Below are 18376 nucleotides of genomic sequence, written 5' to 3' on the forward strand. Positions count from 1 at the left end.
TTTTTGGTTCTAACCGCTGTGTCTTTGTAGGTGAATGGATGACCTCTGCATGTATGGTTTCCACCGTGAAGCATGGAGGATGAGGTGTGATGGTGCTTTGCTGGTGACACAGTCAATAATTTATTTAGAATTCAAGGCATACTTAATCAGCATGGCTACCACAGCATTCTGCAGCGATACCCCATACCATCTGGTCCACAATCACCTGACCTCAACCCAATTGAGATGGTGTGGAAAGTTGGACAGCAGAGTGAAGGAAAGGCAGCCAACAAGTGCTCAGCATATGTCGGAACTCCTTTAAGACTGTTGGAAAAGCATTCCTGGTGATGCTGGCTGAGAGAATACCAAGATTGTGCAACGTTGTCATCAAGGCAAAGGGTGGCTACTTTGAAATATCTAAAAATATAAATATATTTTGGTTTAACACTTCTTTGGTTACTACATGATTCCATATGTGTTATTTCATAGTTTTGATGTATTCACTATTATTCTACAATGTAGAAAATAGTAAAAATAAAGAAAAACCCTTGAATGTGTAGGTGTGTCCAAACTTTTGACAGGTACTGTATGTTCTTGAACATAATCTAGCTAAACTCCATTCTAAATTTACGATCTGAGTAAGAGTATTGATAGGTATGCTTTTCCTTACGGGATGGAATGATTCCAGTAGACACAGACAGGTTTGGTCCTCTCCTCTGTCTCCAGTAGTGTGTATTCAAGTGTGATGATCTGTGCCAGAAGAGAGGTCGAGGGCACCCCCTCGCTGTAGACCACCGTGCTCACAATAGGTGTGTTGATGATGGGCCGCTTGGGGATTCTAAACACACACATTTATGTTTACATTGACTTTAGTCATCCAAGAGATGTTCATGTTGAGAGTGACTTTCCACAAGGACCTATAGCAGGGCAAATGGTGGCCCGCATATCAACCCCCCCCCCCCCCCCCCCCCTGACAGTCACTGACAGTCACTCAATTAGCCCATGTCAGGTCATTTTTTGTTGTTGATTGATACAGTAGTCTAGCCAGCTGTCTAAACTTGTAGTAATCATGGTCAAATTACCGATCGGAGGGCCCCATTGATTTTGTTAGTCACTCTCACTAAGTTATCATTTTAAAAACTGCAAAGTTTTCTCTCTGCCCCATTGCAAAATTTGTAGAATTGCATGAAATTTGTTATAAAAAAATTGCTAAATCTTCTGTCCGCCATCACGGCAAAATGTGTAGAATTGCTTTAAAACTGTACACTTTTCTCTACGCCCATGACAACATTTTAAGAATGACAGAAAATTAAAGAATAATGTTTTCTCTCCGCTGTCAAGAGGGCCGCTAAAATGTTTTGTTCTCTAGGTGTGGATGTGGGTACACAGACCCGCGAGCCACTGCGGCCCTTCAAAGTTGCATATCCCTGGCCTATAGCCACATCCCTGGCCTATAGTGAGGTAGCATAAAAACATCTATCTCAAGGAAAACTAGACAAAAACCAAACTCAGCATTCCCAGTGGTAAACAATACCTCAGGCTCCTGCGATCAACGTCGTAGTTCTCAGGCAGTAGCTGTCCCAGGGTCCTATAGATGATCACCACGGCAACAGGGAGAGGGCCTGGGACCTCAGCGTGACGACGCATTTTCTTGGCAGACACCTGGTGACCCACGGTGGTGGATTCAGCCTGGACAGGGGGCGCGTTTATGGCTGTTGCGTCTGTGGCTGCTGCTATCGAGACCACTATAACGATTGAAACCGATACTATGACAATGAATGAATGAATGATTCCCACATAAAAAACTCTACCAGACTGGTTGAAAAACTTGACCAACTGTTTATACAGTACAACAGCTCAGACTTAAAGGGGCAATCTGCAGTTGAAACAATAACAAAGTGGCCACCGCGCCATTGTTTTAGCGAACAGTTGAAAGATGAGAATGGAGAGTCTTTAAGTTAGAATCTTCAATAATTAATGAGTATATATCAATAATTTAAAAGTAAAAAAATGTGTCACAATCACAGATTGCCTCTTTAATGAACTATTTACGTTGTGAAAGCGACATAATGAACCACAAAATGTCTATGCTGCACTAATACTTTAATCCCACCTTTAACCTCCTCTGGCTGTTCTTGCTGTGTTGGGAATTCTGGGAAGCGGACAGAAGATTCCATTTCTTTGGAATAGGCCTCCTGGATCTCTTGGAAATGCGGGATGTTTGTCCGTTCTGGCCTGGACGGGTCCAAGTAATCCAAAGAAACAACTGTGAGCACAGAGAGAGAGAATGTGTGATAATTATGCTTGTCTCCACAAGAGGTATTGGTGGTAGGTTGTTTGAAATGCACAATGTAACCTTACTGTGCATTAATTAGTAATGAAAATTAGGTTACAGCAACAAAATAATTGTGTCATTGCACTGCAGATAGACTCACTCATGTTTTCCGTGACAACAGTAAAAGGTTTCAGGTAGGTCTTCCTCATGTTTTGGGCTAGGGCTTGGGCGTACACCTCGAAGCTGTGCAGTAGTAGAGCTGTGCCACCTTCGGAACGCTGGATCTGCTCCCAGTGTCCTCTGTTAGCAGGGTCCAGGATGGCACTGCCTGCTCGAACCATGTTCTAGAACATTAACAGGGCATGTCATACACCTATATAACATCTATGCTATGCACTACTCTGTATTGGCCTGTGTGGCCAGTATACATCAGAGACAAACAGAATGCATAATCGGTATCATATATCCTAAATGAAGCACGTGAAAACAAAGCCAACAGAACAGAAATGAAGAAAACAAAAGAAGGAAAGGAGAGCTGTCCTATAAAGGAAGGCAGGTGGGGGGGGCACTGTACACACATCATCACCTCACCACCCCTGGGGGAACTGCTACTCCCATTGGCTCAATCACCCAATACACTCTTTTTTCATTGTTTCTTGACCCCTTAAACCCTTCCAGATGCACCTTCTGGTATCTAACACATCCCAAAGAGCTAGGGCTGGTGCCAGGAATGCACACTGTTAGCCATCAGCGCCCAGTATGGTCACAGCCTTAATAAAGCTCATAAAAAACATGCTAATCATTACGCTGTATTACTTACACATAATAGGCTCTGGATCACATTTTCTATAGGGGGAGAAATCTCCAACTGGGAAAACAGGCTCTTAGCAAACCGGTACCACCAGCTATAAGCAGGATTTGTGGAAACTATTAGCGACTTAAAGCTAGTAGGATCCTTAAGCAGTTGAGCTTAACAATGTGGGTCATTCATTCAACTTTGAGCGAGTCTCCGAATACTGTGAGAGAACATTTAGGGTAAACATATGATAGAGAACTATTTGAGGGTATATTTCTACACTTAGAAAAAAAGGTGTTATCTAGAACCTAAAATGGTTCTTCGGCTATCCCCATAGGAGAATCCTTTGAATAACTATTTTTGGTTCCAGGTAGAAACCTTTTTGAGTTTCATGTATAAATCCCTTTCCATAGAGGGTTCTACATGAAACCCAAAAGATTTCTACCTGGAACCAAAAATGGTTATCCTGTGGGGACAGCCGAAGAACTCTCTTGGAACCCTTTTTTCTAAGAGTGTATGAGTTCCTGAAGTCATTGTAAGTAGTAGTGTTGCTAAGGCCAATGAACAAGCTAACTCCACAACTATCCTGTCTATCTTATCATTTCAAGCTCAACACATTATTTGAGAGCTGAGAAAGACCACTACAAGGCACCGAATGGCACTAAACATTCAACACCAGTTGAAGCATGTTTCCAGAGGCCCACCTCATGGAAGTGAATGTCTCTTGTGGTGGCCATGTCGAAGCCCAGCTGTTGGCTCTCGTACTGCAGCAGGCGGGTCAGGAGGCTGTAGGCCGTCTTCACGTCGTTGCCCTGGAGGTCTTCCGTGCGGTTGGTGGCGCTCCGCAGCATGCTGGCCATGCCCTTTGACCTCTCACCGTCCATCCTGGAGCTGTTGAGGTGCAACTCCTCGTCCTGAAGGCCAGAGGTCAGGGAGACGTCAGAGGTCAGACAGTTGTCTCAATGATAGAAGAGGGTTTTACTCTCAATGGGACTTCCTGGTTTGAATAAAGGTTAAATCAAGACATACCTCTTTTTTCAGCTGAGAGAAGGTGATAGAGGTGCAGTTGAAGAGATTGGGAGGCAGCCAGCCGTTCTCATCGCTGCAGTGGCGGATGGCCGTGCCTAGTGGGGAGGAGAAAGATATGGGGAGAGAAGGGTAAGGAAGAGCAGGACTGATTGTGACGATTCTCTGTTGACCTCTATTGCCTTTTAGCTGACACAGGATAACAGTATCCAACAGTATAAACAGTATTGTCTGCTCAAATTTCAATCAAATCTATGCATTGCTGTGCTTACCAGTGGATCCCTTGGGACACTTCATGGCAGCAGGTTGTTCAAACTGGGTCGTTGGCCACCAGATCCCTGCATCAAAGGCCTTGGGACAGCCTTCATATACAACTGGTGAAGAGATTAGAACAACCAAGCACAGGGAGCCAATGAGTTAAGGTCAGGGTCAGGGAGCCAATGAGTTAGGGTCAGGGTCAGGGAGCCAATGAGTTAGTAAGGGTTAGGGTCAGGGAGCCAATGAGTTAGGGTCAGGGTCAGGGAGCCAATGAGTTAGTAAGGGTTAGGGTCAGGGAGCTAATGAGTTTGGGTCAGGATCAGGATCAGGGTCAGGGAGCCAATGAGTTAGTAAGGGTTAGGGTCAGGGAGCTAATGAGTTTGGGTCAGGATCAGGGTCAGGGAGCGAATGAGTTAGTAAGGGTTAGGGTCAGGGAGCTAATGAGTTTGGGTCAGGATCAGGGTCAGGGTCAGGGAGCCAATGAGTTAGTAAGGGTTAGGGTCAGGGAGCTAATGAGTTTGGGTCAGGATCAGGGTCAGGGAGCGAATGAGTTAGTAAGGGTTAGAGTCAGGGAGCGAATGAGTTAGTAAGATGTGTTAGTAAGAGTTAGTAAGATCCTTACCCATGCACCCGCTGGAGGTGACCTCGGCAAAGGGGTTGTCACAGCGGTTACACTGGCGCCCGATCACGCCGGTCCTGCACTGACACTGGCCCGTGTGGGGGTGACAGGAGCGCGACATGGCGCCAAGCTGGAAACACTCGCAGGATAGGCAAGTGTCCCCTCCCTCGGGTCGGTAGTAGTTATCCTGAAGGCAGGAGAGAGCGTGAACTGAGCATGCAATACAGGAGGGAATGGGGACAGCTAGAACACATACCCAGAAGAGACTCCGTGTGGTTAATTATTTTCCGTACCTTACAGCGGCACTCCCCAGTGGTCTTGTTGCAGTCTCGGTAGAAACCTTTGCTGACATCACAGTTACATGGGCCACAGATAGGGTTCCCCCACCATCCGCGAGCACAGGGCAGGTTGGCTCTGGAGAACAACAGAACTATGTGTTATTCCACTTAGAAACCTGTTTATCCTAGCAAGCAAGGATGCACCGATGAAAACCATGAGCAAATCATTAGGGAGTTGAAATATGCTAAGCCAATGCCAAAACTACTATGAATCTGTTTAACACCAACGAATACCAAAGCCAAGGGGCAACAGTTTACAAAATCAAATTACTGCAGAGGTTGATGGAATGTACTGAGTGGTACGGTAGGGGTTAAGTGGGGTTACTGGGGTAAGCTCTGAAACAAAGTGAATTATTTTCTAAAAACATCAGAACTGGCACTGACTCACAGCAGGTGGGGGTTTAAAAAAACAGAATCTAAAATGACAAAAACAAAATAAAATAAACTGTCCTTAGATCAGTGTAGGTACTCACTTGTTCTGGCAGTGCTGTCCGTAGGAGTTGTGACCACACTGGCAGCTGTAGCCGTGGGGAGAGCTGGGCTGGTGGACGCAGGTGGACACATGCTGACAGGGATTCAGGAAACACGCGTCCACACATTCCCTCCCAAAGTACCCTGGGAAAAAATTATATTAATGCATCGTTTCACCAATGGGTGAATAATCCTCTAAAACAACCAATGGTCCAAACCCCATGTCTCTATCATAATCTGCTCAAGAGTTCTTGGAGTTTTTACCCTTGTAGGATGGCTAGAATTAGGTTGATTAAATCAATGGAGGCCAGAGAAAAAACCTGTTGAACGCTTCATCTTTCTTCTTGAACCCCGCAGGACATAAAACAATATAGAGGTAAGATGGACATCGATTTTGAGACATGAGATGTAGTATTTTCACATTTGAGTATACACTTTTCATGTAATCTTCAAAAGGTTATTATGAGAAACCTGTACCGCTATGTCAACAGAGCTCGGTGCTTATTATCGGACGTATTAGGTTACAAAAGCTGACTATTTGGATATACTGTCAATGAAATGGTTAAACAAAGGTGAAATTTAAAAAATGTCTAAATGACATGACCCCACGAAACGATTCACGAAACGATTAAGAACATGATGAATCATATTTGTCTTGGTAAAATGTATTTTATAACATAAGGAAGTGAAATGTCAACACCAAAGTGTGTTTTTTGACCCACTGGGTTGAGTAGATGGACACCCTACTAAAAGTATTTCAGTGGGTCCCGTCCGGGGGGCTTACCGGGGTGGCACATGCAGGTGTGTGAGCTCCAGTTGTCGGTGCAGTGGCTGTGCTCAGGGCAGACGTTAGGGGTGCAGGGGTTGGCCACCTCACAACCATCCTCCACTCTGACCTTCTGACCCTGAAGCATGTTGACGTTGGCCAGGTTGGTGGACGTCTCGCCCATCCGCACGCCCTGGCAACACAGGAGAGTAAAGGACCATCAGTGCTGTGTTGGCGCTGACTAATTTCGCTTTCCAAAGATGAAAACAGTACAGTTACATGGTGTGTGTGAGGCTCACCTGCATGCAGCCCTTGAGTCCGCTCTGGACCGTCCCATCCTTCTTCATCAGCCCCCCCACAAACAGACTCCTCAGCCTCAGGCCTGGCAGCTTGTTGCCTATCTCCACTGACCTCTGTGGAACGCACCCACCCATAGAACACTTGCAGAGACCATGTGTATTGTGCATACATACCATATTACACTAGATCATCCATTACATTCACAAACACTAGTACAGAACACACAAATACGGTGCTGCCAGCCAGTGAGGCAGTGAGTACCTGGAACATGCCGTAGTCCAGTGATACTAGGGCCATGTATTTGATGTCCTTCCCATCTTTGATACTCTTCAGCTCCACCAGGACGTGGTGCCACTCCCCGTCGTTCACCCTGACCTGAGAGAAGTCCAGCAGGGCAACCCGCTTCACCCCCAGGAACACCTGGAAACGCACATGTCTGCCACTGATCTGGAGTCAAGAAGATGGTGAGAGAAAGCAAATGGAAGGCAGAGAAAGAGGGAGAGAGAGGAGGGTGACATGAGAGAAAGGGGGGTGACAAGAAAGAGAGAACATGAAGTTGAGTCATTTAACGTCATTTAACCTTATCATAGCATTAGCTTAACCTTATCATAGCATTAGCTTAACCTTATCATAGCATTAGCTTAGCCTTTATCCAGCATTAATAACATGGAGGAAGGCCCTGGGTGTTGTTGTGTAGGCTCTGGGATACCCCGGTCCACTCACCAGGAGGTGTATCTTGGAGAAGTCCCCAGCATTGGCCTGCAGCAGGGTGCCAGAGCTCTGCCTGGTTCTGAACATCAAGCCCATGTACCAGGGCACACTGATGGTGACCTCTGGCTCTCGCCACCACACCAGGGCATGGCCATCAAAGTGTTGCGGGGAGGGCATGACTGGAGGAAGGGAAACAGATAGGGTCACTTCAGTTGGAGAACCAACTAGAGTAAAATGAATACAAGTAAACCTTTAGTTATTTACTAGGTTCTTTCTAGGCTTGTTTCAAACAGCCTGACTAAATCCTGACTACAAATCCATGGCAACACATCCAGGGGCTATCATTACATCATTGCCATACAGGTAGATCTTCTGTGTGTATGGTCTTGCAGACGATGAGCTCAGCAATAAAAGTTGTGGACAGAGTCTGTACTTGTTCATTGCTTCCTGTGAAATGGTGATTGATGGGTCGTTCCACGAAATGAGTGCCTTTTGCGTCACTTTGATATTGTAAGTAGAAATTGTAAACCAATGTTGAATTTTAAAAGCCTGTTATATTAATTGAAGTGCCCTTTAATATAGACCACAAGGATAATTCAATAAATTAGATTTTGTTATGAATAAAGGCTAGCTAAAGGGCCAATGTTCAGCACTTTGACATGTCCCTCCATCAACCCTGTGTCACTTCTAGGAAGATTTTATTTAACCACTTAATAACAAAATTTCTCCAGGTTTCACCATCATTGTAAAGCCCTAGTTATTTTGTTGCTTGACAAAGTCATTTCTGAAGATTATAATTATTTTGTGATTACTGATTTATGTACATCTGTCCTTTAAGTGACCTGAACTCTTGTTATAATATGGTGAAACTATTCATTAAAAAAGAAAAACAAATCAAAAGAAAGATTGAACATATAATAGTCAAGACCAGATGAGCTGTTTCTACTCTTTATGGCCATTTCCTGGTGTTTTGTGGTGGAAAACTGAGCCGGTCAAGCATCATTTGTCAACCCTGTTACTCATAGTTAGACAAGCTAGAAATGTTTTAACAATTTCCTTTTTTTTGTGAAGCTTGTCTTCAATTTCCACTCCCTATTCCATACCCCCTGTCAGATGGGGATTTATGGCTGATTTAATAAGAAATAGTCATCCCTGTTACAGTCAACCCTGTTACTTTATTTGGCACTTAATAGGCACTTACTATAGTACTTCTTCATTTAATCTCTTGAGAAGAGAAAAGTATTTTTTTAATGGTTGAACATGTGCTGTTTATGACAGAATGTAAAAATGAGGTGAAATCCAAAGTTTTACTTCTCAAAAGGCACCGAATCGGTGGAATGACCCTGTTATTGTGATTTACAATCATGAAACTGTTTGTTATACAGTGCATTCGTAAAGTATTCAGACCTCTTGACTTGTTCCACATTTTGTTACGCTACAACCTTATTCTAAAATGTTTAAAAAATATATCCTCATCAATCTACATATAGTATATAGTACCATAAACTATGAATTGCTCTCCTACCTCTATATACTGCGTTAGTCAACTATAGACATAAAAACAAGCATTGCAACTGACAAGTACCACTGACTGCACCATAATGCTTCTGGGTAATAATCAGATCACCAATGATATGTAATAGTGGTCATTTGGCCCTGGGCCAAGTGTAAATATCTTCCTTAAGGATAGGTGAAAACCAGGTTACCATCAGTCTATTACTTCCATCAATAAGGCCAGTTGACATCTGTGATCACCTCAAGCAGGCAGGGGTGGAAGGATGTATTAGTAAAGTCCTCCAACAGGGCCAGAGGTCAGAGGTCAGTGTGTATGTGGAATGTAGGAATGTGGAGATTCAGGAGACTTGTCCACATTGACCTTGTCTGTTTACTCACCGCTAGCCTTGAAGAGCATGACTAAAACTTTTTGAACTCCATTAATTACGAGACACACAATAAAACACACAGCTACATACACACAGGGCACATGCACACACACATGCAGGATATACAGACTGACACACACCCATACACGAAACCCCCCAAAAATATATTCCATACACTTTTCCTAAAATCCTTTACCTTGTTCACAGTTCTTCCCTCCGTAACCCAGGGGACAGCCACAGGAGTATGTGCTCCACTTGTTCACACAGACTCCTCCATTCAGACACACACGTTGAGTGCAGAAGTCCTTCTTCGCTGTGCACCCTGAATACAGACATGCAATACAGGCTTATGATAATCAGTGGCATCAATAGGATTAGACTAATACGTTGAAATATGCCATTTAGCAGACGCTTTTATCCAAAGCAACTAACAATCATGGGTGCGTACATTTTACATTCAGGGTTGTCCCGAGAATCAAACCCACTACCCTGGCATTACAAGCACCGTGCTCTACCAACTAAGCTACAGATGACAACTATCAAATGAATATCACACATGTGAGGATTAGAACAGACCTGCGGCCGTGCCGTTGTTGGCCACGTAACTGGCCATGTCCACAGGCTTGCTGTCTATAGTCAGGTCTCTCATGCAGCCCACAAAGTCTCGGTTCCGGACGGGGAAATCCTCCGGCAGGTTGGGAACACCGCCTAGTAGTAGTGGACCGGTCAGGTCCAGGGACCTAGAGATGGACAACATAGAACAACTATCAACTGGGTCTGATTCTGAGTGGAGAGTCAAGGCCTTTTGTTATGAGTATGATTCTCTGATTGACATTCCAGTGCACCAATCACGCTACAACCACACTAGAACATTGTTATTAACATTGTGACTCAACACACAAACCAAAAGGCAAAGAGAAAGGCTGATCAAGCCTCTTACAACTACTTTACCCCTGCATCAAAACCTCCACTGTTTAGTGGGACCAATGCTGGCGTAACATGAATTCATAACACAAGTTACGAAAAAAATGCACCGCTCGCATATAACAAAATGCCCTCTATTGTCAAATCTTGTGATTTACTAATACCCAACAATTTTTCCCTAGCAGGAGGCGATTTACATTTGAATAAGGAACACATTTAGATATGGGCATTTGCATAAGAATAAAGAATCACAAGGTTAAGAAGTGAAGAGGATAAACCCTATGAGACTGCACTCACTTCTTCTGTCCTGTCTGTATGCCCTGGGCGGCACAAGAGTAGTTCCCGATCTGGCCACCAAAGCCAATTGCCATGGCGATGTCGCAGTCGTCCACAGCAACGACTGCCACCTTCTCTCCTGATGGTCCGTGGGGGATGCCAAGGCGACCAATATTGGGCTGGAAAGAGAAGGGAGGTCATATGAAATGTAAGGACGTCACAGCTAATAAACTAAGGTACCAATATCCAGTGAGAAAATTGGGGCTTTCAGCCATACAAGTGAGGAACCATACTGTCATTCTCGGAAGTGGAACAGCTTCTCGATGACTAATGAAGGTCATGGTCTGATGGTCATGGTTTTCCCTTTTTGAAGCGCAGGACTGTTTGTTTGGTGCAACAGTATTTGGGGACAGCAAGAACCCCTGGGCTCAAGCTCAGTGTGAAGAGGCTGTTTATCGCTCAGTGAAGCTGAGGTGCCGTTGATTGTTGGAGTGTAATTGGATCATCAGATCGGGACACTGGTGGGTGAAGACTATGGTATATAGGCTGAGAACGCCATTCTATGTCAAATCCTCCTCTGGGACCCCAGTTTCCACCACAACAATTGGAGATATCGTCAGCAACTGTCAGTGTTAACCCCCCTGCAACTCGTCTCACGGTGCTTTATCAAGCTATTGACACCACATCCACTGAGTTCTCCCCAAGCAGCGTCACGTTCAGTGACCTTATGTCACCTCAATGTGTATCTGTGTGTGCAAATACACAATTTGTGTGTGTTTCTATCAAACTGTATGTCTGTGTGTGTGTGTCTGTCTGTGTGTGTGTGGACCTTTGATCTCTTTCCTGTGGGGATGTGACATTGCAGGGAGGATGACCTATGCAACTGCAGGTGTGACAACAGGAAGAGGTACAACAATATTGTAGGAACAGCTGTTTCTTTTAGAGATGCATGCTGGGACTTTAGCACAAACCAAACACAATTGCTCATTGTAATGTGTTTAAGAGTAATCTCTCTGGTGGAAATATCAGGCTAGTCACAATAATCACATTACACCCCTCCTATAGTCATATAGACTACTATCAATCTCTGAGACACTCCCTAATTAATGACAGCATTCCAGGTGTCACAAGTCAATGGATGCCCATTGGGTGCTAAGAGTCGAGTTTCAGACAACTGATTACTCTAGCAGGGATGACATTCCACACAATGAGCATATCAGATTCCCTGATGACATATTTACCTAAATATTCTGGGTTGATGGAAAATAAAGGACTTCACGCTCTAACTGTTGGCCTTTCAAGCCCCATTACCAGGATTCATGCCAAAAGCTACCAATATGTGATCAAAGCAACTTGTTGTGAAGTACTGAGTAACAGGATATAAGACTGTTACTTCTGAAAACACCTCCATTCAGGAATTGGGATGATCATTATAATTCCCACCAAGAGCATATTCCTGTTGGTGGGATTAAGCTCTTGGGAACGTCTGTCATCTACGTTTAATCTCCAGACGCCCAAGTCTTTATCCCTCTAATCTGTCAACTGTGTGTCTGCTAGTAGAGGTAGTGTTTCTGGCAAACATCACTTCTCCTCCTTCACCTCCACACTAGAGACATTACTTTGTCCTGCATTGTTGGTGCTCAGAGTTTAAGAATGTCACTGTACCATGTCATTACATCTGCAGGCCTGTAAATGTGCCTATTAAAATGTCTAATATAATCTGTAAAACAAAGATGCCCTACTTTAACAGAGTTTAGCAGAGACCATCCTTTTAGCAGACAATTCATTTAACTTAAAAAAAAAACAATAGCAATTTTCCCATTAAACTGAAGAGACTTGAGGCTCCACTGGTTTATAGTTGAATGTAGACACGTTGATGTATACCACTGTCCCTTTCCTCTCTCTCTTGGTCATTTGTTCTGAACATGAAAACAACACCATGGAACAAAGATAAAGATGTATCGCTCTTCTCTCCTCCAGCCAAGCCTTGATAAATACAGACTTTCACTTTGGAATGGTGAGGACTACAATCTATAGTCTTGAAATGTGCCTAATGTTCACCTACGGGACAATAGACAAACACGAAGCATCAGTTCTAAGCAATGTTCCCTCAAAACATTTTCCTCACTGAGCAAATTTCAGGTCTGCTGAGCGCAAACTTGAACATTGTGAAAATTCTGTGCAACTTCCGGCGTGCGTTTACTCTGAACACTGAGGCTGTACCCGGTTTAAGTTAGTTTTAATAGCGGTCAAGGCGGCTACTGTGGCTATTAAACCATAATGCAGGCCTACCCGAGTGGCCTTCCATTAAAAACAATGGAGAAAATGCATCCCATAACATTTTAACATGGAAATAGCTGTTCTATCATTCAGCCTACAGTAGCAGGCAATGTGTGGTGTTCATTGTAGGCCTACATTCCCTGAGACTATTGAATAAAAACATGCAGGGCTTGACATGAACCTATTTATCTACTTGTCCTTCAGACATGTACGTGACTGAAAATGTTGTGTTGTTTGATGCAAGAAACCACTTTACAAAATAAAATGCATTATTACTTCCATACCATTATTACAGAGAATCAGACAAATTATCCTATCCTCTGCCTATTGGCTACTCTCAAAATACAACACTGCCCCTTTAAGACAAAAACAAAAAGATTGTTGTGCTCTTGTAGGAAGCAATCACTCCCCCACTGCTGACTACAAATAATCTATAACTGGGCTAATAACTCAGTAACTAGCAAAGGATATGAACAAATGTACAAACGTGCACATGTCACTACACGTACAGTACCAGTCAAAGATTGGACACACCTACTCATTCAAGGGTTTTTCTTTATTTGTACTATTTTCTACATTGTAGAATAATAGTGAAGACATCAAAACTATGAAATAACACATATGGAATCATGTAGTAACCAAAAAAAGTGTTAAACAATTCAAAATAGATTTTAGATTCTTCAAAGTAGCCACCCTTTGCCTTGATGACAGCTTTGCACACTCTTGGCATTCTCTCAACCAGCTTCATTAGGTAGTCACCTGGAACGCATTTCAATTAACAGGTGTGCCTAGTTAAAAGTTAATTTGATAGTGTTGACTAACGGGGAAAACTACAAAGTTGAGTGAAGTTCAATCTCGTGCTTCTCTGCGCAGGCTGATATTTCTTCTGCAGCAGTACCGGTGGAGCTGTGCTCCCGCGAACGCGTGCAGCTTAGGGGGAACATTGGTCCTAAGGCTAGGTTACAACATAGGCTATATGATCACCAGTTTGGTAATAGGCACCGCTAGGTTTACACAGTACACTGAGCAATGTGAAAGCATCATCGTGAAAGACCACAGGCCCTGGGGAGAAATGAATCATGAAGTAATTCTGTTGACAGAGGAGAGGCCTGAACATTGTACTACAATGTAGCTACTGCAATACTAACATTGTCTTGCTCTTTTCACACAATACATTCTACCCAGTTCCAAAGTTTCCATATCCGCATACTGAATTGAAATATCTGTATTATGGATCAATCACAAATGCCTGCTGCACTCCACACTACTTTATATTGTTCTGGCCTTCATTAATAACGCCAGAGTAACATAGATACTACTCTTTGGGCATCTGTTTCTTTTATCCCTCTTTTCTCATGGTTGGGCTATGGGGGGTAGATAAAAAGGTAGTAAATTGATTGTGTTGGCCGTCTGTTTGTGCTGTTCTGGTTTAGCTTTCAGACCGCTAGGCTCTGACAGAAGGGACCTGGAAGACTGTTGTTGCAGAGCTCTGGACTGTTTGGTTTGGCACTATGTTTAATATGAGAGAGGGCATACTCAGAATAGAGCTCTTACTAGACTAATTATAGCAAAACTACTGTAAAGTATACAAGATCTCCCTTGTTGTTGCCATATACAGGCTGCATTCTATTCACATTATGTCACCATGTCAAGGTCAACCCAAACAACAGGAACTCAGTGACATTTGTTCCCCTCTCTTTTCCACACATTCCAAACAAACACTATCATAAATTCACAGACATTAATAATATGTGTTCCATCTTCCTGTCCACTAGGAAAGCCTGAGTACAAAACAATCACTAAAACAATGCTTTTAGCGTATCTTCTCCAGAATGTGCAGAATGAGCTGAATGATGAAAATTCTAAACCATGTCTGTATGTGTGTGTGTGCGTATGTGTGTGTGTGTCTGCATAAGTGCGTGTATGCGTGTGCATATGATGCAGATGGTGCATGCCACGGCTGTGAATGCCAGAATGAACTAGACAAAACAACTAGCTGCTCTATCCCTCTCTTGTACTGAGAGTGAAAGCACAGAGTTTCTAAACCCAGAGGCGCAACATCACCAGACTTCTGGGAACCCTTGGGAAGCAGAACGTATCGGTACGATACGGTACAGTGGTGTCACGGTTTGGTACGATACGGTACAGTGGTGTCTCGGTTCGGTACGATACGGTACAGTGGTGTCACGGTTCGGTACGATACGGTACAGTGGTGTCACGGTTCGGTACGATACGGTACAGTGGTGTCACGGTTCGGTAAGATACGGTACAGTGGTGTCACGGTTCGGTACGATATGGTAGAGTGGTGTCACGGTTCGGTACGATACGGTACAGTGGTGTCACGGTTCGGTACGATACGGTACAGTGGTGTCACGGTTCGGTACGATACGGTACAGTGGTGTCACGGTTCGGTACGATACGGTACAGTGGTGTCACGGTTCGGTACGATACGGTACAGTGGTGTCACGGTTCGGTATGATACGGTACAGTGGTGTCACGGTTCGGTACGGTTTCGATACATCGACAAAATAAACGCCTGAGAAATATGTCATTTTTTAAAAGATTTTCGATTTATTATAACAGTAAACATGGTTAGCTTGAATTCCCAGGAGCACATGGAAATGAAGGAACAACAAAAAACAGCAGTGCCTGTCTTATAACAGAAAATAAAATAGTAATTTAAAACAGAACTTCAACAAGAGTGTATAGTCCAGCAGCATATATTAAAATTAAGTCACATAGCAGTGCCTTAAACAAAATAGGACCACTTGAGACTGGTTACTTGAAAAAAAAAAAACAGATGTCCAAGTTTTTATTTAAGAAGATTAGTCTATCCACATTATCTACAGTGAGCACAGATCGGCTTGCTGTGACAATGTTAGCCGATGTGGAGAATAGCCTCTCGCAAGGGACAGAGGTCCCAGGCACAGCCAGGTAGCACCTTGCTAACATGTCAACATGATGATATATTAACTCCTTGGTCTTCCACCATGTAAGTGGATCAGCATCCAGGGGAATACAGTCCACTTCCCTGTATGAGGTCACCTCCCCCTCTATGACCTTGATCGTACTCCTCTTGACCCTGCTCCTGGGTCGGGAACAACTCCCCAAAAAGCTCAGCTATTATAACAATTACAATTATTACTTTATAATTAATTGTTAAATCATTAATTAATAAAATAATAAATGTCACATTAACAAAATAAATACAATACCTGCTGTGAGTTCATCGTAGACTCTCAGACGAGCAGCAGCATCCAGGTGCAGCAGGGACTTGAACCGGGGATCCAAAGTGGTGCTCTTGTGTAAGAAGTCTTGGACACCAGGGTCAGCATATCTAGGCTCCAGGTTAACTCTGATAGCAGTCTTGACATCCCTTACTGCCGGGTCATCTTCATCAGATGCCACCATTGATTTCAGGACCATTGCTTTCATAAGCAGGGCCATGGAAACTAGTGGAATGATGGAATGCTCTCAGTGCATATCACTGTTTTGAGAGGTTTGCACACTTTGATAACTTCCTCATTTTCAGACAAAGTCACAATATCTTTGACATTCTTCCTCACAGCTTGATCAGTCAGTGTAGAATACACCACAACTTTCTGCTCAAGGTTTCTCTCAACCATGTCATGGCTTGAATTCCATCTAGTACGGACATCTTGGATTAGTTTGTGGTTTGGCAGCTATAGCATCTCCTGTTTGTCTTGAAAACATGTGCAGCAGTTGTGCTTTTATGTAAGAAGGATACCACCTTCCTGATCTTTGCTTGGAGGCAAGAGATTGGATTCACTGACATTGCTTTTTCAGATGTTAGATTAAAAACGAGCAGAGCATCATATCTGTTGCCCCAATCCAGATAGCGCAACTGCATTTACAAGATTTCTAGCGTTGTCAGTGGTCACATGAATCGTTACATTATCCCTCTCCAACTTCCACACTGCAACGACTTCCCTCTGCTCTTCCCCCAAGTTTACACTGGTGTGAATACTCTCAAGGGGACGTGTTTGAAGGACATGGCTTTTTACCTCCCACTCTATCGTAATGAAATGAGCCGTTACAGTAAGGTCTAGACGTCCAACTGTCTGTTAGAGCAACAGGCCGCGTTTCTGACAACTCACTCTCAAGTTGTTATTTTGTTTTTTTTGTATAAGGCAGGTATTCATGTCTGGGCAAAATGTGTACGGGAAGAAAAGTTGAAGCGCGGCTCGATCACTTTAAACGTGTTTCTGAACCCGCATTCTCTACCACAGAGAAAGGTCTCATATCTGCCGCTATGAATTTTGCTGTCGCTTCGTTGATTTCTTTAGCCCTACCGGAGTCAGACGCATATTGTTGCCTGAAGGCCGTGGGGAGAAGTGGTTGCCATTTCATTTTTTCGCCCAGTCCCACCGATTGGTACTTTGGGGTGATGTCTGCGCAAATGAGTAGTCATGTTACTCGTATTGCCACTCGAATAGGCTATCAGCAATGAACAGAGCCTACACGTTGTAGATGTTATATCCACCACTCTAACAGGCTATCAGCAATGAACAGAGCCTACATGTTGTAGATGTTATATCCACCACTCTAACAGGCTATCAGTAATGAACAGAACCTACATGTTGTAGATGTTATATCCACCACTCTAACAGGCTATCAGTAATGAACAGAGCCTACACGTAGATGTTATATCCACCACTCTAACAGGCTATCAGTAATGAACAGAACCTACATGTTGTAGATGTTATATCCACCACTCTAACAGGCTATCAGTAATGAACAGAGCCTACATGTTGTAGATGTTATATCCACCACTCTAACAGGCTATCAGTAATGAACAGAACCTACATGTTGTAGATGTTATATCCACCACTCTAACAGGCTATCAGCAATGAACAGAGCCTACATGTTGTAGATGTTATATCCACCACTCTAACAGGCTATCAGCAATGAACAGAACCTACATGTTGTAGATGTTATATCCACCACTCTAACAGGCTATCAGTAATGAACAGAACCTACATGTTGTATATGTTATATCCACCACTCTAACAGGCTATCAGTAATGAACAGAACCTACATGTTGTAGATGTTATATCCACCACTCTAACAGGCTATCAGTAATGAACAGAGCCTACATGTTGTAGATGTTATATCCACCACTCTAACAGGCTATCAGCAATGAACAGAGCCTACATGTTGTAGATGTTATATCCACCACTCTAACAGGCTATCAGTAATGAACAGAGCCTACATGTTGTAGATGTTATATCCACCACTCTAACAGGCTATCAGTAATGAACAGAACCTACATGTTGTATATGTTATATCCACCACTCTAACAGGCTATCAGTAATGAACAGAACCTACATGTTGTAGATGTTATATCCACCACTCTAACAGGCTATCAGTAATGAACAGAGCCTACATGTTGTAGATGTTATATCCACCACTCTAACAGGCTATCAGCAATGAACAGAGCCTACATGTTGTAG

The 18376-nt window shown here is 43.4% G+C and overlaps 1 protein-coding gene across 1 annotated transcript in view; it reads right to left on the bottom strand.

The window, feature by feature from the left end:
• LOC110522734 (cadherin EGF LAG seven-pass G-type receptor 1) overlaps window positions 1-18376 on the bottom strand; it is a 90072-nt gene that overhangs the window by 12512 nt on the left and 59184 nt on the right. The window contains exons 6-22 of the mRNA XM_036968797.2: window positions 10644-10801; window positions 9999-10162; window positions 9619-9744; window positions 7552-7718; window positions 7090-7275; window positions 6828-6941; window positions 6547-6721; window positions 5765-5906; window positions 5247-5367; window positions 4957-5140; window positions 4349-4450; window positions 4080-4174; window positions 3755-3964; window positions 2415-2598; window positions 2093-2245; window positions 1514-1724; window positions 650-817 (exon numbers count right to left, since the gene is read on the bottom strand). Of these exons, the coding sequence (XP_036824692.2) occupies window positions 650-817; window positions 1514-1724; window positions 2093-2245; window positions 2415-2598; window positions 3755-3964; window positions 4080-4174; window positions 4349-4450; window positions 4957-5140; window positions 5247-5367; window positions 5765-5906; window positions 6547-6721; window positions 6828-6941; window positions 7090-7275; window positions 7552-7718; window positions 9619-9744; window positions 9999-10162; window positions 10644-10801 (2660 nt within the window). The remainder of the gene's footprint in view (window positions 1-649; window positions 818-1513; window positions 1725-2092; window positions 2246-2414; window positions 2599-3754; window positions 3965-4079; window positions 4175-4348; window positions 4451-4956; window positions 5141-5246; window positions 5368-5764; window positions 5907-6546; window positions 6722-6827; window positions 6942-7089; window positions 7276-7551; window positions 7719-9618; window positions 9745-9998; window positions 10163-10643; window positions 10802-18376) is intronic.

Source organism: Oncorhynchus mykiss, chromosome 4 (assembly GCF_057628025.1).
Source record: "Oncorhynchus mykiss isolate SJ-2025 chromosome 4, ASM5762802v1, whole genome shotgun sequence".
Lineage (NCBI taxonomy): Eukaryota > Metazoa > Chordata > Actinopteri > Salmoniformes > Salmonidae > Oncorhynchus > Oncorhynchus mykiss.